This window comes from Adiantum capillus-veneris, chromosome 16 (assembly GCF_014529385.1).
Source record: "Adiantum capillus-veneris isolate H3 chromosome 16, ASM1452938v2, whole genome shotgun sequence".
Taxonomy (NCBI): domain Eukaryota; kingdom Viridiplantae; phylum Streptophyta; class Polypodiopsida; order Polypodiales; family Pteridaceae; genus Adiantum; species Adiantum capillus-veneris.
Genome location: NC_140946.1, coordinates 76,026,736 through 76,048,857, shown reverse-complemented (window position 1 = coordinate 76,048,857; position 22,122 = coordinate 76,026,736). Strand labels below are relative to the sequence as shown.

At 43.0% G+C, this 22,122-nt stretch overlaps 1 protein-coding gene across 2 annotated transcripts; it reads left to right on the top strand.

Moving 5' to 3' along the window:
- The first annotated feature begins 1,834 nt into the window (after positions 1-1,834).
- On the top strand, positions 1,835-5,680 carry LOC147439298 (alpha-crystallin domain-containing protein 22.3-like). 2 transcript variants are annotated; one of them, XM_086485172.1, is made up of 3 exons: positions 2,454-2,689; positions 2,818-3,271; positions 4,982-5,680. In XM_086485172.1, exons 1-3 carry the CDS (start codon positions 2,591-2,593, stop codon positions 5,254-5,256), a joined length of 828 nt encoding a protein of 275 aa, XP_086341298.1. In that variant the 5' UTR covers positions 2,454-2,590; the 3' UTR covers positions 5,257-5,680. The 2 variants fall into 2 exon arrangements, with proteins under 2 accessions (XP_086341297.1, XP_086341298.1); XM_086485171.1 differs by having other exon boundaries at positions 1,835-3,271.
- Positions 5,681-22,122: the final 16,442 nt, after the last annotated feature.

Below are 22,122 nucleotides of genomic sequence, written 5' to 3'. Positions count from 1 at the left end.
GGGAGACGTGGTACTTGATTATTTTGTTGGGATGGGCACTATAGCAAGGGCATGCAAAACTCTCAATTGAAATTGCTTTAGCATAGAGATTGAAGAAAGGTGCTTCCAAAATGCATTTCTCCCATCAGGTACTACCCTACATTCCTGGAGCAATATCATATCAACGATGTCTCACGCTTTGCGTCACGGCGGCCACTATTGGGTTCTACAACAATACACCCATGGTTTTTGATGGCCATCCTTCCATGAGTCCCACACACTAGACATCCATCATGCCACCCAATGCTCCATTGGAGCCTGAACTTGCGTCTCAGCAAGTCTCAGCAACACATGGTTGGACACTTCTTCTTGCCTCCATCATTTGGGTGTTCCCCCTTTCCTTTTTTGCATGGATATGGAGGTTTTGTCCTATACCAATAATAATATGGCATTCCATCATAGATCTTGCCAGAGTTACCTTACCCCATCCCCCTCATTATTGAGGCCATTGTATACATGCAATGGAAAACTTATTCCAACAATGCACGTGTACATGAATCCAAGGAAGATTTTGAGCCGATTACTAACCGACAATTGAAGCTAAACAAAAAGACTAAGACTAAAATTGATAGTTGAAACTAAGGTATTTCTGAAAATCGGAAGACATTAGTGTCTTGAGTATGAAATGACATACGAGTATAAGTAACACTAAAACCCCTACTGATAGTACAAGAAAATTGCTTAGTGGCAATTAAAAAAGTACAATGATATCAATAATAACTAAGCGCCAGCAATGCAGTAGCCAACAAACTGGTAGCCCCAAAATGTAGTGGGTACTTCTTTATATAGGAGTTGGTGTCATTGATGCCTTTGGCGCCATCTCTAATGTGCACTAACTATCCATTATAGCGAGTCATTAGTTTTTGCTTCAGTGCATGTAGGGGTTTGTTTGTGTTTTTTCCAATATCTTCCTTGATTATTGTCTTTAAAGGCCAATTTCTATTGACTTGGCTTGCAATCAAGGTATCAAGGCTATGGACAAATCAAAGAGCAAGCAGAAAGTCCACCATGGAGCTACTAAATTCTTCCGTACCCTGATTTTCATGTTTGCCTGTGTAATCGTAACTCAATATGTCAAAAGCTTGCTTAGGCACAACTTTGGCAATGGTCATTCAACCTAAGGCCCCGCCCCCTACAACCTTGGAGCTAGTCACCACTCCACATCTAGAACCTAGTCCATGTATTTTTCTCTCCACATTGACCACTATCTATGGGCTATGATACACTCAGTTATAGCAAGTGGTGAAATTTTACATTAGTGGAGACATTCTTAGATCACTAAGCATGTTGAATTGGTCTCCCCTCCCTCCCTCCCTCCCTCTCGCCCACCATTCTGTGACCTAGGTGTGGTGGATTGGGTAACCGATTTTGCTCGTTTACGCTAATACTGGTGAGATAGATCGTTGAGGTCTCTTGGGATTGTTGTTTATGCGAGTGCAACACTCGTCCTACGGACGGAAAAGGACCTCAGAAGACATCTTTTTGATTACACAGAAACACTCTCTCTCTCTCTCTCTCTCTCTCTCTCTCTCTCTCTCTCTCTGGTTGCGTGCATTGTGTTTAGTGAGGCTCTAGAAGTGAAAAGCTCGTGCCATGTGTCAAACATATAAAGCTCCCTACTTTTAGGGTGTTCAACTTCCTTTAGTATATAGTAAGATAAAATAGTAAGATAGAAAGATAAGATAAGAAGTAAGATAGTAAGACCTCTCTCTCTCTCTCTCAAAAAATGGAAGACTTCAGGCCAACATGTTGAGGCGCTATTTCTCCGCCAAAATGATGACCGCGAGTCACCCACGGGCCACCTCTCTCTCTCTCTCTCTCTCTCATACTTTAGGAACGCACGCGCACGCACGCCCGAGGCAGAACGCACGCGCGCGCACGCTCGCCCCTGCTACTCTTCTGCGCGAGCGAGCGAGCGAGCGAGCGAGCGAGGAAAGAGAGATGGATCAGCTGAGTGAGCTAAGCAACTCATGGAGGTATGCTCTGTTCTTCGTTGTTCTGATGGCTTATTGATGTGGGCGATCAGAGCTGCTGCAGCAGTGAGAGAGAGAGAGAGAGAGAGAGAGGTCCCACTGGGAGAAATGTTGAGAAGCGCAGTAAAGATGGGGCATGGTGGAGGAAGTACTAAGCAGAAGTAGATGCAGCAGCAATTGTGTTAAAGCTGCTCAAATTTTGGGAGAGAGGGGGATGATGGATGGACAGTATCGGTATGGCACTGTGGTGGAGAGGCCGCAAGCTCCGTATCACCATGTAGAAGAAGATGCAGGAGCAATAGTGAGCTTGCCTCGACCCCGAGTAGGGGCCTCTACAAACGATCAACGCTTTCTACTTGTCTTTGTGCTGGGCACATATTTCGGCCCCGACATCAAACATGAAACACCTCGCAAGTCTGCTCTCCATAGAGCATCGCTCCGACTTCCCTCCTACACATCTCATGACCTCTTCCGATCTGTCTTCAAAATTGCAGAGATTGAGAGCATTTACTATTTCGCGCTTCGGCATGCCCACCCATCCGCACGAGTGAAGCTTCAATCCCTATACAAATTCCTACATGGTCACCTTGCCCCGCCTGTCAAAGAAGCTCTTGAAGATGAGCGTCAGTTCCCCAATCTCTTTCCACATCATCTTCATCGGCATTCCCGGTTCAAAGGTACATACAAAGTTGTCGAAAGCATTACGTTTATCAACAGCCCAGATATTTCTTATATAAGGCCCCAGGATTTGGCAAGGTTCCGCAAGCTGAGTGGTCTTACTGACCTCCACCTTGATGCATACCAGGCACGCAATTATCAGCATGGACTACGGTCGGACAGAGATGATGATCGGTATGCACGCTTCCAGGCTATGGCAGAGGTTCATCGCACCCTGCAAGAGCAAGTACAGGACAATAGAGCCTTGGGGTTTTACATTGGTGATGATGCAAAAAAGCGTAGGAAGACGGAGCATGTAGAGCTTCTACCACCTCCATTGCAGACTTTTTCACCACTTGAGGAGGAAAAGCCTTGCTGGCTTGATCCAAATGACAAAGTCGGCGCAACCATGTTACTTCTGTCAAGTCCTCCCACAATGGATCGATGGAATAGTATTATCAATGCCGCGAAACCCGCCGTGGTCTTTACAGGCACAGCTGCAATGCGGCAAAGCGGACCATTGTTTGGAGCAGTGGATATAGGAGAAGCGGAGGATGCTTATATGTTTAGAGCTGCTTTGCCAGGTGTCAAGAGGGATGAAGGTGAGTTGTCCTCTATGTTAATGATTTGAAAAGCAAAAATGGATTGCTCATTTTTTTGTCTTGACCTTATCAAACAAAAAGAGCTGTCTGTTTTCTATTTTTGTCGGTTTTTTTCATGTCTTCTTGTGTGTGTGTGTGTGTGTGTGTGTGTGTGTGTGTGTGTGTGAGAGAGAGAGAGAGAGAGAGAGAGAGAGAGAGAGAGATTGATTATTGTCATCGGAGGTCAAATAAGACCCATGCGACCAAGAAAACATACATGAGGTGCCTTTTACCAATAGGGTACATGGTACAACAAAATTGTGACATGTCACTTAGGAAGTGCGGGTAGGGGGGTGGGTAAGAAGGGGGGGGAGACTTCAAAAGGTACGGGATGCATGAGCAGCTGGCAAATGGGCCGTATATTGAGGTCCGAGGAGGCAAGGTCATTATTGAGGAGCTTGGGGTCCCAAGGAACGCCCCCCCCCCCCTTTGCTTCTTGACTTTGAGTTGAACGGGGGTCAAGGCTCATTTATCCAAACTTAGGTGCCCTTGAGTAGTCATGCTTGCTATGCGCGCCTCATTAATTTTGGAACAAGGATGCCTTGGTTGATGCGGTCGTCGTGGTGAACCTTCTCAATTGTGTTGGGGTCCACCTCGGTTGGGTGAATGGATTGGTTGAGCTTGACTAAGGTCGACGTGTAGTTGTCACTCTCCCCCTACCAGGTAGATGGCAAGCGGCCGATGTGAAGGGACAACGCTAATCCTTCTCGTCGACGATGCACTCGCATGCACTCTTGTACCTTGGAGGGGACGGCGGCTGTTGCTTCTTGACTTGTGTGACGAGTTTCACCTAGTTGGCGGTGAGTGTGTGTTGCACTTCCTTAGCTTGGCAAGAAGGTTGTCGTTGTCAACCTGCTTTTGCACCTGCAAAATGTGGCTCCAAGGCGGCCAGCCGAGCCTTGACTTCCATGTTCTCATCTTTGAGTTCTCGGATTTGTACTTGGAGCCGCTCCATGGATCCACCCGTGGTGTGGGAACAAAAAGCCAGGCCCGTTTGATTGAGGTGAACGGGCTCCCTCATTGCATCGTGTTTTGAGAGATGCCCCTCTCATGGGAAAGAGGCCTTTGAGTATTGAGAATGGGGATCCTTGACAAAGGTGATCAAACCTAGGCTGCTAACTGTGCAAGTAGGGCATGCCGTCGACCATGCTTTGGTGTGGGAATGAAAGTACAGCTTCGATGAAGTTTTGGGTGGGAACGAGGTGCATCCTGTGGAAGAAAACCCCCACTTGTTTATGAGTTTGAAATCTTGGCATGGATAGAGAAGTGACGACCTATCGGCAAATCAGTCAGAGCTAACTAGTTGATGAGACTTGGGGTGTGTCAGCAGAGCAGAGTAGGGAGCAGCTGCTCTGCCCATTTGACGAGCAGTAGCCGAGCTTGATGAGGGACAGGATTGATGGGGTCATGCTTTGCGGCTGAGCGTGGGGCGGTGCTGTCCGTTGCCCTCCTGCAGGGCTACCCATCGTCCAAGGGGAGGCCGACTTAGGGTTAGGGTTTACTGTTAAGAGCCTTAGGGTGTTAGTTGGCAGAGAGAGAGAGAGAGAGAGAGAGAGAGAGAGAGAGAGAGAGAGAGAAAGAAAGAATCGTCCAGCTAAGTTCGGACTCTTTATACCTTTTCCGCGCCAAGGCATATGGTTTAACATAATCCTTATGTGTTTGCCTTCTCAGGTGAATTTAGCTGTCAAGTGGAAAGTGATGGCAAAGTGATGATAAGAGGGAATACAACAACAGGCGAAATGCAGATCGAGAGGGGTTCTCGGGTGTTCAATATGCATACGCAATTCCTCTGCCCTCCAGGCCCTTTCACAGTGTCTTTTAGGCTGCCAGGGCCAGTAGAACCCTGTGAATTTCCAAGCACATTTGGGTCTGATGGAATGTTTGAGGCAGTGGTGATGAAACAGAAAACAAAGTCGGTTACCGCATACTTGACATTCGAGCCATAGAATTGTTGATTGTACAAGCTTTGTTGCTCCATGCAAAGGTGCATATGCAAGGACAGCTGAAGTTTTGAAGTAAAATGTATGTGATGGATGGAGGATTTCTGCTTTAGGTTTGTCATGGCATGGCCATCAGGAGGCTATACAGAAACAGGAGAACCGGTTGCCATCAATGAAGCCATTTCTCTGGTGATCACTTTATATTCACATGTTAGCCATGCCGCTATATGTCGGTGCAGATGTAGATTATTTAATGGGTTAGTTAACGATGCTGGCAAATGGATACCAAGGTGCTGGAACAACAACAGCATGTGATTTCCAGCATTTTTTTGGAGTGTCCATTGGTTCGTAGCAACACGGCGTGACAGCGGGCATCTCATGTATTGGACAAGCTAAGTAATTAATGAAAGAGTTAATGAGCTTTCTATGATCTCAAATTGGAGGCGCGGTTCATGGTCAGTGGTTTGATTGTCATTTATTGGAGGCCAGAGAAAAGTGGCCATAAGAATATATATTGCAGTGATTGTTCTTGGAGGTTCGAGAGTATTGTTGCATGTGATTGCATGCTCTGCTATCAGAGGTTTTTTGGATTAACAGTAGGAGGTGATACCCATCTTCTCTTCTGGTAAACAAACCTTTGTATGGATGGATGGGTGCTTTTGGCTTTGGAATGGTTAAAAGAGAATTTTCCCTTGGGATAGAAAGGTAATTTTCCCTTAGGATAGGAAGGGCAACTGAAAAATTTGCATATCAAAACTCACCACCTCTTCTTACGTCATCTAAAGTTCGTCTTCATCTTGTCATTAGGAAAACTCCATGGTCTTGTGATTCTGTCAAAAGCTTCAAATTTTGATGCAAAAATCGTGAGAACTTTCATCGTGTGTTTTTGGCCTTTTAAAACAAGCCTTAGAGAAGAAGAGAGTTAGGCATACATTTGGTATTTTATTCTTCCCTATATTGATTTGACCTACATTTTCATGTGGAGCATTGAAATCTTTTTTGGTATGTGAAAATATGTCCTACATAGTAGCAAGGAGAAAAGCTTACAAATTTTGCTATTCCCTCCTCCTCGTATTTTAAATGGGTCCTTCCATTCAAGGCTTCATTGGACTGACTTCTCTTTTCTTAGCTTTGAAATGCATTTACATTGTACCTTGGTCCCTCCATTCAAGATCTCACTTGAGTTCCTTTCCTTTTCTTTGTTTTAAAATACCGAAGTGAACCTTGTTGCTGGTTAGTTGAAAAAATGCTTTTCTATGCACTTGTACTCATGTTGATTGCCATGCTGTCTAAAGATAAGAGTATGTGCCACAAATTCTACTAAAGCTTCTACCACTAAGATGACACAGGCTAGGAAGTCTAAGTACACAAATACTTGGCCTTTAAGTGTCGATTGAAAGTTTTTTCTTACATGGGGAAGGGGAAACTTTAGCGGAACTCATCTCATGAAAGTAGGGTTCTCTTCAAATCCTATCGATGTTGCAGGCTATCACTTCTTTCTTGTCTTATATGTGGGACAATGGCCTAAGTGAACTCCTTATCACCCTCGTATGGGTGTGTGGAAATGAGGTTAATGAAATGCCGAAAATCATGCAATTAGTCCATGTTCTATATATATGATGAGAATGAGACTTTATGGTAATGCCTTTGATAGAAAGTGTGTGGATAGTGGCTGATGATAAAAGCACTTTGACCCTGGCAAATGAATTTGTAGATAAGATGTATACCTTCTAAGTTCAGGATTCTTGACACTTGAGTTTGTAAATAACATTTATTTTATATAAGGATATTCCATGTTATGAAGGAAAGATTCAATAGCAAGTTTGAGATTATTAAGTTTAAAGGAAGTTTCTTCAATTAATGGTTTGGCAATTAAGGTAGGTGCTCTTGTCATGTGAAAAGAGTCTAGCAGCACTAAATATTATGGAATTTGGACTCGGTAGTTCTAAAAGAACTGTCGAGTCCAATTTCCATGTTAATCAGTGATGTTGTCATGGTATGGCACTTATTGTAGGTATTCTTGTCATGTGAAAAGAGTCTTGTTTATGTAAAGTGTGTGTGCGTTGTGCTCAACAAGAGCTTTAGAACAAAATCTAAACTTGTATCTCGTTTGAACTCCCTAGATTGTCTATCAAGTTCAAGCTTTCTTGTGTGTAATTCCTTGCAATTCTTTGCATAAGAGGCCTTTTTCTAGGCTTCCTCATTCTTCGTGTGTAGAGGTCGTGGGTAATCACTCTCTCTGACTTTATTGGGGAATAGTCAGCAAACTTGAAGCATCACCTTCAAAGTAACTCATTGGATCCGTGGGTTTGCTAGCCGCGAGTGCTAGCCACGAGTCCTACGAGCTTAAAGCGTCTTTTGCTAGTCTACTTGGATGCCAAGCAATCTCTTAATTGAATTGTAGAACCTTGGTCGACTCCGCTAGCCCCAGTCATCGAGAAGAAGATTTTCTGAGCTCACAAGCAAAGAGGGCTAAAGGCTCTAAAGTCCATCGAGTTAAGCATCAATCAATCCAACAAACTTGGAAAAACTCTATGGGAGAGAACCCATTGTCAAGGGTTCTCTCCCATAGAGTCATCCAAAGCCTCTTTTAGCTAAAAGATTGTTCCCATAGGGTATAAGAGTTACCCAAGGATAAAATTCAAGAGTATTCACTCAAGAAAAGCTCGAGGGTAAAGATTTCTTGTTCAGTAAGCGATTTTCACACAACTCTCTCTCGCTTAAAGAATTTGTGCATCCAAGCAAAACCTAAAGCCATATATATATATATACATACTTTTTGGGGATCATCTACTTATCTTGCTGTGAAGGCGATAATTGAAGCTATTTGGAAAGTCTCCAAAAGGTTGTTAAAACAAAAGTAGCCCCAGACCAGTAGATATGGGTCAAGACAAAAGATAACTTTTCTATACTATAGATCTGGTTCCCAAACTACCCTGCATTCCATTCTATGTAACCAATGTGTGTAAGAAACAAAACAAAACATACAAAAACTAAGCCAAACAACCATGCTCAAAGCCTTAAGAAGAAAAATGACAATGAAAAGAGTCGAGCCCGTAATAAGCCGTTGCTGCTATCGTTGTTATAACGCTAATTTGCAAGTTGCAAGCAAGATTGTTGTCGATCAACCCGTCCCCGTTGCTGTTGCAGGTAATGGAGGATCTCAAATTGCTTCCCAAACTTATGGAGCATTATCAAAACATTTCTAGATAAGCAGCCAAAGTTAAGGCCCCACACAACCTAAGGCGTCATCAACACAAATCTCAGCACAATTTCAAGCTAAGGATGAGCAAGCCTTAAACATCAATATCACAACTTTACACTCAAACTATGTTAACTTTTTTTATGAGTACACAAGTCCTTTTGAGCCTAAGAGGTATTGAAGAAAAACTTTAGAGTCAAACCAAAGAAAAGTAAGGTAAGTTTGAAGAAACAAGTCTATAAATTTACCATGGAGAGTGGGGATTACATTACAAGTTTAACCAATAGAGTTAAAAGCCTAGTTACACAACGTATCTACATCAAAAGTCCAGTACAACTTTTCCACACCAAAAGCTTGGAAGCTTCGAGCAGAGGAGAGCAAACAAAGAACCCAATCCAACCCAAGGTTGTAAGGTATATAAGAACCTACCCTATACTAGCATTCTAAACCTAACCTAATCTATGAAGTCACCATCATTCGACACGGTTTATGATGTCATCCTGCATTGTATCTTGACTATAAGCACTCATTTTTAAATTCTCCTTGTTCCAATTGGTTTAGGTACGGATCAGAGTTCCATCTTGTGTTCTCTCTCTCTCTCTCTCTCTCTCTCTCTCTCTCTCTCTCATCGTATCAGAGCAAGATTTTTTATTAGAGACCCTCATTTTATCACCCAATATTTTTTAATCCTCGTTATGCTTCATTTTATTAAGCCTTAAGATTATCCTTCTTTTATCCACATAAGGCTACATTTAGAGGATTTTCCACTATAATGGATTATATATGGGTAGACATCCCACATGACGCCATTATAATATTCAAAACAAAGGCTTTGTAAAACCATGGTTTTCAAAAAACCCAAACACATTGCAACTACAATTTATCGTCTCCAAGCTCATGAGCTTGTAGAGCTTCTCTATTCGACACTAGATCGCCCTATTGGACACTACACAAGGGCTCCAACAGCCTCATCTTCCACCTTAAATGGTTGTTTCCACCACTGAGTAAGAATTAAATGGCTACTCCCACCACTAATGGCATCAACAATTGCCACCCCTCATAACCAACTACAGATGGCGTCCTTGAGCCTCCCTTGAGGCATGCGTACACAAAGACATCCCTTCTCTCTAGTAGCACTACTATACATGTGCTCTCTCTCATCAACATTCTCTGGTTACATTTTGCAATAGAGACTTAATAAAGTCTTTCTAACCAAAGGTTTTATTATATTTTTCTTTGTCCTCAAAATCATTCTTAGTTTTATAAAATATTCTTTAAGGGTTGTCCTCACAATCATTCTTATCATGGATAATACAAATTCTATGATATCTATTAAATTCAACAATAGTACGAGTTCAACTACATCAATTGTTCAGTCTAAGAGCAAGAGGTTCCAAGTATCAATAACATCATGCCAATAAAATTAAAGCCTCGGTGGGATAAAGTTCGGGAAAGAGTGAATCTTTGGAGTCGAAAAAGTGAGACGAGATCTACAAGCAACATACCATGGCATCTTCATCCCTAGTATTTTGGCTCAGCAATAGTAGCAAGGCTAGGTCCACTCTTAGCTTCCCCTATGGAGTTGTATGGCATTGAAATGGCTCAACAGTAACACAAGGCTAGGTCCTCTCTTAGCTTCCCCTATGATGGAGTTGTATGGCATCGGACTTGAAGATTTAGATCAGCCAAAAAGCTCAGGTGACCATGACCCTACTTTCCAATAAGGTTTGGAGGAGATAGAGAAGGATCATCCCAACCTGGAGAACAAATGCATAGCTCTAAATTGGGAGCCCATGAATTTAATCCAACATTTTGAATAAAAATTTCATTTATGTTATGAATTTCATGGATAATTTTAAAAGGTTTTTCTCATGTGGTTTTATTTTGACCTTGTATATATCCATTTAATCGGGTTGACATCATCCATGCTATTAGAAGCATGTGATAAGACCGCCTATACACTTTTTTGTAGCATATGCGTAGAGTTTAACTTATGAGATCACTTTTTAATGCTCTCTTCCCTATGGATTTATATTTTGAAGGGATTGACTGGTCTCTAAGTTATCGGAAGGATATATGTGACTCAAATCTCTGAGCATCGGAATGCATGCTTCTAAACCATGTTGAGTTTGGATCGACCTCTAAGCCATGCAAAGATAGTTTACATGGTGTCATGTTGGTGCATCATCATCTAAGTCTATCGGAGTCCATGCTAGCTTTCCTACCTTTTTGTTTGAATCCACTCCTTTCTCAAGCTTAGTGTCATCTCTTAGGTTAACTCCAACTATGAGCTAAAGGGGGGAATGTTAGGTATATGGGAAACTACCCTATGCTAGCTTCCTAAACTTGACATAATCTATAAGGGTACCATCATATGACATAATCTATGATGGCATACAACATTGTATATTGGCTAAAAGGCCCTCGGTTAAACATTCTCATTGTTCTAGCTATTTTGCTTGTTCTAGTTACTCATCAAATTTTCATCTTGTGTACTCTCTCTCTCTCTCTCTCTCTCTCTCTCTCTCTCTCTCTCTCTGATTATCACCCTCTACCTCACTGCATTTTATCATTTATTAGAGAGTCCCAGAGTGCTTGGTCTTGGTTATTGTAGAGGTGTGTGTGGTACACGGTGCATGTGTGTAGAGAGGGAAGAGGAGGGAGAGATGGCCAGAACCACACTACAATAGGAATGTGAACATGGCGTTCCTTTATTGTTTATATGAAGAAGATGTCTCAATATTGACAATCAAGCTATACTCTGATTGCATGGCCTACTCCCACTTAACCTTGTCCTCCATCTACATGGCTACTTTGTAACAAGAGATGGCTCATCACAATTTACTAGCATGACATAGTCCAACCATGGGTGAAACCACTCAGGTGGATATGAGGATCTACTACTACTATGTGCCCTGCCAATTGGAGCGTTGTTAGTGGAAGGTGCATCACTAGTCTTCTAAGTTTTCACTAAATCTCGGGAAACTTCCGTGAATGTGATCTTTTTATACTCAACCTCTTTGATAGGCTTCTTATGCATCTTTCACTCATTGAAGACAACGTGTGAACTACAATGACTTTACAAGATTTCGGGTGCTAAAGATGATAACCCATTTCTGCATCTGCACCATAACCAAGGAAAATACACTTGCATGACTTCAAGTTTAGGTTTTTCAAGCTCCTTTGACACATGTGCATATGCTTCACATCCAAAGACATGCAAATGATCACATCGTGGCTTCTTTGACACGTATGCATATGATTCACATTTAACGACACACAAATGATCACTCAATGATCATAGCATGGCTTCTTTTTGAACCACAACTCCTCTAGAATCTTGTATAAAATAACATACTAAGACATCTATTAATGATATGTACTGCTATTAGTATTGCCTTACCCAAAAACCTTGAGTTAGGTTCGCCATATAAAGCATAGCTGTGACTCGCTTCTGAATCATTCGATTCATCCTTTCTATAACTCCATTCTGATTAGGTGCGTAAGGAGTAGTGTGCTACCTTTTAATAACTCGCTTACTATAGAAATCCTTAAACTCATTAAACTTTCCACCATTGCCAGTCCCCAAGGTTTTTAGCGTTGTACCAGATTGATTCTCTACAAATGTTAAGAATTTTTGGAAACTTTGTCCAAAGGAGCTAGCTTGGTTGGTTGAGCACTTGATCGCCATGACTCGGGTCATGGGTTCGAGTGCGGCCAAGCGACCCTGGTAGCACTCACGGATGTGTTTTTCGTTTTGTATGGATTTGTGCGATCTGTCAAAATAAAAAAGGGAAAGTAGGGAAGTCGATCCTTATGATGCAAAGGATAAATCCACACCTTCTTAGTGGAATCATTTATAAAGGTCACAAAATATCTAGCTCCCCCTAAAGACTTCGTTGATATAGGATCGCAAACGTCACTTTGAACAAGTTCTAGTGGTTGCAAAACGATTTATATTCAATGGCGATGAAGTGTTTCTAGTCTGTTTATCATAGGTACATGTAAGGTAAGCGACTAGTCTAAATGGGGCCGGTGAAAATCCATGGAAATAGAGAGAACGTGTAGAGCAAGGTGAGGAAGAGCGGAGACTTCAAGACAGTGTCGTGCCGCTCCGCTCCCATTACAAGAAAATGAGCAACGGGATGCCAATCAGGTGTATTTGAATCCTATATAATTGTTCAGTAGTTATAAGGGCTTGCTAACAAGCCAATTTTTAAGCTAAACGTGTACAAGATGGGGCTCTAAGGGCCAAAAGATGTCTTGGTAATGCTAAACAGTGAGTATGCTTTGTAGTGGTCATAGCTAGGATTTTATTAATCAAAGTTAAAGTACTTGAAGGGCTCTACGTGTCTGTCTTTACGGCTCGTCAATCGGAGCAACGGATAAGAAGTTATGACAATTTTAAGTTTAAGTCGATTGTAGATCCGCACCGGATTAGGCAACTGCAGCTGAGGTGACAGAAATAAAATGAATGCACGGGACTGAAGTTCCCACTTTGTGGAGAGCATCGATCTTTTCAGATCAGTGATCGGAGTTCCGGTTACCAAGATTAGCCGTTAAAGATTCACCGAGGTCCGGCTCCGTACCAGTCTGGTTTGCTCGGTCGATGTGCCATCTGGGAATTCTGCAGCCTCAACAGGGTTTGTATGCGTTATATGCAGCTGAAGAGGTCTACATGGATTTACGGCTCGTCAAACAGAGACCGGCTTGATCGGATAATACGGCTTGAGGCCGGTGGCAGTTGCCGGCAGCACTGCTGAGCTGGATAATTTTGGCATTATCGAGAAGCTGATACAAGCAATTAACAGCCAAGTGCAAAGGGAATGCCTCCTGGCAAGTGCAATCACCTATACGTGTATCGTAGAGCATGTGGCATTATTCAAGACGCTATGGACAATGAAATTTGTGAGATGATATGTTAGTCAAGAACTGTTGAAGAAAGATGTTGTGCTCGGCAATGCTTTAGTCAAATATGTATGCCAAATAGGGTGCCCTTTAAGGGCCGCCCGCCCAAATGAAGCCGCCCAAAGCAAGATAGTAAAGGACCGCCCACCAAGTCGTGGCCGCCCAATACTTGGAAAATAAGGGCTTAAGTGGGAAAAAGAAAAACAAGGGAAAGGCGTGGCGGGCAGAGCAGAGAAGAAGCAAGAAGCAGCGCATGAAGACGAAGAAGAACTCGTGTAGCGCACTCCGGTGCTGGAACGACAACGTGTATGAAACAAAAACTCATCAACTCGCTAGCACGCATGATTTCGGAGTTGGTCCCGGCGGATTCCGTGATGGTCGGCCTTCACTGCCACGTCATCGAGTGGGTACCCATTAGCGACATCGCTAATGGGTAGGCCCTATTTTAGAAAGAAAAAGCTCATGCAAGGTATAAAAAGAGAAGGGGGGGGTTCTTTTTGAAGGGACTCGTGTGATTTCTTTGGGCCATCTCCTCTTCTCATTGAGCTTTCTCTTTCGAGGAAGATAAGCCTTGAGATCATAAGCCATAGCCCAATCTATTCTTTGATAAGTTTCATTATTCGAGCCTAACTTAATCTCCTTAAGATAACCCTAAGCCTTGATGATCACTAATCTCTCATAAGCCAAGCTTTGAATCCTATCTCAAGCTTCTAATTCTAAGCATAATCTCTTAAGCCGAGACTAATCTTTCATTAACCAAGCATAAGCTTGATTTCATTTAACACCCATTAGCCAAGCCAAATCTTGATTTCATTAATCTCTCAAGCCAAGCAAAGCTCTCGATTTCATTAAATTCTCATTAGCAGAGCCTAATCCTAATCCCGCTTAAGCCGATTTTCGTAAACTCTCTATGCCTAATCACAAACTCTTAACCCAAGCCTAAACCTAATCTCGCCTAAGCCATAATCTTAAGCTCTCTAAGCCATAATCTCCAAGCCGTTAACCCGAAATTAATCCGGTAACCATAAACTGGATTGGACCACCCAAGGCTTTGGAAGTTGAAGGCAGAAGACAGTCGTTCGAAAGAAGCTCCCATAGCCATAGCAGAAGGTAAATCGATTCTCTTTCAATCTTGAAGCAGCAGGAGGGAACGAATCAGATCAGTAATGATTGTTTCGATTAGCACCTGAATTAAGACAAGTTCAACCTTGTAAGGAGCATAAAAGCTTCCATTAGCGAATGATTAATCATGGATACTGTTCTTTATTTGGCTTAAGCCAAACTGTTTGTTTTAAGCTCTGTTCTCGTTAATTGTGTCTGTTGCAACTCTTTTCCTCGCACCTCTCACAGCCAGAGGCCCAGTGCCTTCCCGGCTCACCCTTTGAATACAAATCCCTCGACATTCTTGGTGAACCCGACGTGAAACGAGCCAGGGTGAGCAATGTTGTGGAGAAAGATGTCGACACCGCAAGAGGCAGCCATGCAACAAATGATGTAGTAGTTTGCTACTTACATGCAACAATAGGCTGCCCAACAGCAGTATAATCTGCAAGAGAGGATCCGTAAAGCTCGGCACACAGTTACCGAGCTTTACAGCGATTTGAAGGCCGAGATATTAGCAAGTTTTGCAATATCTACGAGCAGTCAATGGAAGATAATGGAATCGATGATCAGAATGCAGTGGAAGATTCCATTTAATTGCGAAGCCTAAACTTAGGAGCCGAATAAAAGAAATTCAGGTGGTTCAAAGCCCGAATTGGCAGGATTTCAAGAAGGCGCTTCATGAGGAATACTTCCTTGAGGATTCGCAAAGGGTAACCAGACAAAGCTTTATGAAGTGGGTGCAGAAGAAGAACAAAAATCTATTTGCACGAGAATTATTACGGGAATTTGAGAAGAAATTCGAGCAACTGTCCTCGACAGAGAAACGTTCAATGAAAGATCCACGACTTCAGAAGAGTCTAGTGCAACCCTCACGGCTCACGGACATCCTATCACCTACGACAGACGTTGTAACCTACGGCGGACATTGTATAATTTTTTTGGTAGAGTCAGGTACCGGGCTTGTCGGTCCAATAGGAAAAGGGTAAGAGTGATCGCCGATGAGAGGCGCACTCTAACTGGAACATTCAAGGGATTAGTTGGCTAGGCATGGGCGCCCAAGTGTGAATGGGGCGAGCTCATATAAAAGTCAACTAAACCTAAAATTCACTCATTCTCTCATTTGTGCAATAGAAGAGTGCTCTTGCTCCATCTCCATCTTCTTCTTCTTCTTCATCTCCTTGTGTGTGTGTGTATGCGTGAGAGAGAGAGAGAGAGAGTGTACGATCGAGCATTGCGACGATGGCACAACAGCGGCGAAGCGGTTGAGCGCGACAAAGCGGCCGCTCCTTCTTCTTCGCGGCGAGGAATCCTCCACGAAGCAAGCGTAGAGCGGTGAGTGACACACCATCGCCTTCTTTGAGCTTACTAGTTTAGGCCTGTTGTGTGCTTGGAGCCATTTGTGGCTCGCACATGGTGTATCGGCAAGTTCCTTGCATTGGCACGTGCGACATAAGCGCACATTTTTGGCGCCGTTGCCGGGGAATGCCGTGCATTAAGCTCGAGTAGCAGTCTGTGCTTCTTCGTGGTGTAATTTCTATTGTAGGAAAGGTAAGGAAGGAGGGTGTGTGTGTTGAGAAGAGGGATTTGGTGTTATACTGTGTATTTTTTTTGTTAATGGAGTTTTCAAAGGTACTGTGTTTATTCTTTCTGTATTAAGGTTGTTAGTTTTCTTTGTTAATGGAGATTTCAAAGGTACTGTGTTTATTCTCTGTGTATTAAGGTAGTTAGTTTTCTGTGTACAATAAGTAGGAAGTAGATTAGTGAGAGTTAATAGAGTGTGTTAGTGTGTAACAATAGGTGTATTAGTTAGAAGTAGGTAGATAGAGTGTGTGTGTGCTCTCGTGCAGGCCGCGGCGACCTTATCCTTTAAAAAAATCAAAAATTTTAAAAATTTTAAAAAAATTAAAGGTAGGACCGGGATCGGGAATAACTCCCAGACCCAAGCCCAAGCTCACGCTCAGGCCTAGGCCTCAGTCGCCTTTTAAAAAAACGAATTTTAGCTTCACACATAGCTAAAATCGATTTTTTGAGGACCAACGGAACTTCAGATGCCCGAAAATTGTGTTGTAAAGCACACAGCGACCCTCTAAGTGATACGCTCATTTTGAACTATCACACACTTTAATCAAAAAATCAAACATTAAAAAAAAAAAAAAAACGTAAAAAACACGAGTGAAAACGCGCACTTGAAAAAGGTAAGCGGTTAACCTTCGAGGTTAATCGCCGACGCTTGAAGGGTGCCAAAGGCACATGAATTTGCTCTCTGGTCGTGTGCTAGAGACGGAGCAACTAGAGAGAATTTTGACTTACGCGAGTTCTCAATATCCACCTACTTTAGGTTCCGGGCCCTCGGCGGGGACCCAAAGCAATACAAACCAAGACCCGAACATAGCGGCTAGTGACTCTTCCTCTGACTACGACGTCATGGAGGGTTTCCCAATGCCTAATCCTGATAGCTCAAGCCAAGACATGCATGCCATGGGTCCTCAGTTCGATGTTCTACAATCCACAATGGGTGCTACTAGTGTGGAGGATCAACAAAAAAGAGTTTGTGAGGTCATCCATAGGGTTATCAAGTTAGAGAGACAGAACAAGGGGATCAACATGCCTTCAACGGGTCTCATGAGATTCTTGGATATAGGGAAGGCTAAACAACCGACCTTATCTCGCAAATGGAGACTCCCTCGGTAAGTCCGATGGATCCCCCATATGTTGTTTCTCCAGGGGTCTCAGTGCAATCTGAGCCCACAAGTGATAGCTTCACCTTTCCAAGTCTAGCTCATCTTTCCCTTGATGACACCACGGCTACCATGCCTACCCCAATGATGGACATGCCAAGAAACACGCCATGGACCTCATTTGTTAGTAAAGCACCGCTACATGGTAGCTCAATGCTTGCAATAGTACCTACAAGTGTGTACCAATTGTATACACCCATGGGTCCTCGTACTCATGTAGTCCCTACTCCTCCCATCGTTTCAACTACCTATGCTCCACAACCACAATACACAAGTTCTTATTTCCATGGGACTATACTGGCTAGCATTAGCATGTCACATCCGACGTCTGCTATGCCTAGGGCCACCCATATGAACTATGGACCACCACATGGCACAACATCGTACCCAACGTGGAACCCAAGGGCTTCCTATGCGCCAAGCCCGATGCCAATACCTACTCCACATGTAGTCTCTGGAGCACCTCCACCCACGGTGCCTGCTCATTTAGGTGACTTGGCAACATTTGCTCAAGCTATCGGTCGATCTATTGCTGAGAATATGCGTTACGCGCCTGATAGAGAGCCTAGAAGTAAGGCAGTACAAATAGCCAAGCTCACACAAAAATTTAGTGGAGACGGGGATGTGAGAAAGCATATCGAAGTGTTTGAACAAATATGCGATTCTCTAGGAGAACATAATGACTTACATAAGAGCAATGCTTTAAGCCTAACCTTAAGTGGAAAGGCTGGGGATTGGTATAGAACCCTAAGGGTGGAAGAAAAAACGATTTACCCTACTCTTAGGAGACTGTTCTTAAAAGAATACATACGAGAGGGAGTGCTTTGGGGTGTAGCCTCTTAGCTCCAGAAAACCCAACGAGAGGAAGGAGAGTCGGTGAGAGACTTTATAAGTCGCTTGAAGCAATTGAATTCTCGTTATTGCTTGATAGATTCATTAGGGGATTACGACATGAGGATATCTACAATGGCCTAGTCATTAGAGGTATCACCACTTGGGAAGCAGTCACCACCAACGCGATCCAATTGGAGGATAATTTAATGATTCAAGGAGAAAGAGTGTCTGTTGAGCCTAAATCTATTAGCTCACAAGCATCGGGGTATCAGCCAATGACCTTAAAGCCTATCACTAAGGAGCCAAAGATATCTGAGATGACTTTAGCAGATCTCACCAAGGCTATTCAAGAGAGTCTTAGAGACAATAGTGCTCCGCAAAACAATCATATGTATCCAAGAAGGGAGCAGCAATGGTGCTCAGTATGCTATGGACCGCATAGCACCAGTGAATGCCCTATTTTTAGAGTAAAATTCAATGGGAATTGCAATGCATGTGGAAGGTATGGTCATCAAGCTAAGGATTGCATAGTATTTAAGCGCGCGATGGCCAATAGAACAACCTTAGCATGGACAGACACACCTCGAGTGCCTGCATTGATGCCGGGCCCACCTCTTGAACAAACAGCACAACACATGGTCCCTAGGGCCCAAAATGTTGTTCAAACAACACCCTTACCACCTCCAGTGCTAGGACCGCAACCACCACATCCGAGAATCACTTCTGTGAATCAAGTGGGTTGTGAGTCATCTATTTCTTGTTTGGAAATCTGTGAGGAAGATATAGATCCTAATATCGTCTATGGGATGGATGTGCTTGAAGAAAGTCCACAATACTACATGGAGGACCATTGGGGACAAGTCAAACCTGTATATCAAGTAGCTGCTCTTGCGGCAAGAGGCCAAAATATCAATTACACTGCTCAGAGACCACCTCTTCAATGCTATGAGTGTGGAGGTCCACATCGTGTAGCCGAGTGTCCTATTAGGCTACAAAAGAACACCACACTAATGCAAACCAATCAAGAGAGCACGTCTACAATGCCGATACTCATGTGTAATCGATGTGGCATAGATCATTTGATTGCCCAATGTCCAAATAATCCAAATGCACCGAAGATCATGCCATTAAACTTGATTGAAGTTACCGAGGAGCCATCACCAAGTACACCCGTGGTACCAGTAAACGTACTCACACGATCGATGCTCCAAAAACAAAATTATATTCTTGAGGAAAGAGACACGGCATCAATCGCCCAATCGCAGAAAAAGAAGAAAACATGAAGAAAGAGATCGCAAAAAGCAGCGAAGTCTGACCCCAGTTCAAAGACCAACATAGGGACTGGTGACGACCCCGTATATATGAACGACGCTGAAGAAGATTCTGATTCAGGTGAAACCATGGAGACCAAAATGACCACTAACATAGAAACCAACAAGGAAGATCTTCATGAGCCACAATGGCCAGGATCCAAAAAGAAGATAGGAACTTACCCAAACCCTACAGAGGAGATTGAGCGAGTCAAACAATTAAGGAGTTTGGTAGAAGATACCCAAAGGGATCTAGAACCAACACCTAGGAAGATCCAGATTACAGACACCGTGTTCCCTACGCAACAACAACCTCACCAAGTCCATAGACCCTTGGACATACCTAGTGTCATCCAAGAAGAAAGTGACTTAAAGTCATGGGAAAGTGGGCGTACTCACTTCTTGATGGAAAGAATGTTTACAGAGGGACTATCTGATCCTATCAAAGAAATGGAGATCCCATCTTCCCCACGTCAAGGGACTCAAGGCCAAAAGGTACCGTTAAACATTGCCAAATTGATGGATTTCATGTCTTCAGAAGTTAGAACCACCATCATGTCCAAACTATATAAAGACCCTGAGCTAGTCTCAGCTCTTCGAGCCTTCCTCAATGGAGAACTGAAGTTTGAGCTACCATAATTTGCACAGATGGATGGAACTAGGGAGATGCCAATAGAGGAGGAACACTTAGATCCACAACCCAACCTAGATCAGAACCTTATTATAGAAATACATGTTAACAAGTTGGGACAATACTTTGAGGGTGATGAATCCAATGCGACCATACCAATCACTACTAAGGGATTAACTGTGAAGGGAATCCTTGATGGTGGCACTGGGGTTAGCATTGTGACTAAAAATTGCTGGGAAACTATGGGAAGACCTCACCTTGCGACCACAACCATAGTAGTGAAGATGGCCAATGGGTCCATTGTTAAACCTATTGGGATGCTAGAAGATCTCAAGATCAAGGTCTTTGGACATAAAATACGAGTTACCTTCATTGTTATGGATTTCTCCAAACACACTATGGCATCGGAGATGATCTTAGGACGTCCTTTCATGAGGGAAGCAAAAATGGTACATGACTGGTCTAAAAACCATGTCTACTTGCAGTTCCAAGATTATGTCATTCAAGTGAATCTTGTGACGGGTCAAGCACATCCTCTAGGAAACAGGTTTATAATTGATCATAGATCTGACACCACAGTTCACTCGGCCCCATTGCAGTATTGTTACACGTGTAAAGCGGACACTGATGTTGGGGAAGATTCTCCTTATATGGATGTACTACCTGGGATGACTGAGTCGGACAATGTGGATTGGGTCCACCTAGCAGCAACCATAGACACTTGGAGAAATAGGGGGACGACCTGAGTAACACCTGAGGGGGATGAAATACCACCACTTGTATCCTTAAATATGCTACAAGCAATGCATATAGCTTCTGACAAGACTCATCCTAATATAACAAAGAAAACTTACAAGTGGGTCCCTAAAGTTTCTTTAGCGACCATAGCTAGTGCTAAAAAATAAAATCCTTGTAAGAAACGTACCACTCGCTCCAAGAAAAGTAAGAAAATGTTGCGATGGATTCCTAAACGACTATTGGCAGCCCAAGGCTACTATCAAGGAAATGATCAAATCTGGGTGTCAAAACGTAGATTGTGTTCTTACCTGTCACCTGACCCATGCGAGCCCAATCTTGTAGCTCCAAAAGGAATCAACGATCGCGGAAAGAAAAAAATCATTGAATGCTACACACCCGTTCCAGAGCTAGTTTGGGTACCGAAGAAAGAACAATTTGTTCCACCTAGCCCAGGAAGGGGGGAGTCCCATGAAGCTTTTAGCTCCTCATGTAATGCATCCATAGAGGTAAAAGCTTCTCCACAACCTCCACCTACAATAGTGGACCTCCATGAAGCTACAAAGGAATCCACACCTCCCAGTGTTCACGAATCACCTGATGAACCACTTCAAGTTCGATCCTAGGAGAGTACCTTACCACCCTTGCAACTCGACGAGGCACCTAAGGTAATAGAAAACTACTGGCAAAAATCCCCACCTATTACCAACTGGAACAATTGGTTTCAAAGGGTGACAAGCACATTTCAAACGGTATGATCTACCCAAGGAAGGGGGGAGTGTTTGCTGACAGTCATCATTCACTTGCTTCCCCCTCAACCTTCCTTCCTGACCTCTTAATGTCCAATCTTAGGGAATGTATATATAAAGACTTATACTCACAAAAAGAAAAAAAGTAAAGAGCAAGAGCAATTAGCAAACGAGTATGCACAATAAAAGTCAAAACATTGACCCAGACCTACACATTCACATCCGGTATATTGAAACAAAAACCTATGTCATATAACATCTTTGATCCTCATCACTCGAGTAATGGAGGGTAGGAAAGATGAGTACAATAGGAGTGTTTCTGTTTTAGAGTTGAGTGATTAGCAAAGTTCTTTTTTCCCACTGATGTGCCTCCTAGAGGTATTCCTTGTGTTTCCTAGTGTGTACAGGAGCGTGTTGCTGTTTTTAGGATTTGGACCTTCATGGAATCTTTATCTCGACTGACTCTTCAAATCAAGCGCGACCATCAACACAAACAGGTGTTTCTTGTCCATTAGCATTGCCCCTTATCTTTTTTGCATCTATGATTGTCTGCTTTGATTGTGATTGGTAGCATAATATTCATAGCATTTGCTTAATATCAAACATTTAATTCAATGTAATTTTTGTCATAATCACTTGTCTAGGTTTAAAAATCAAGCAG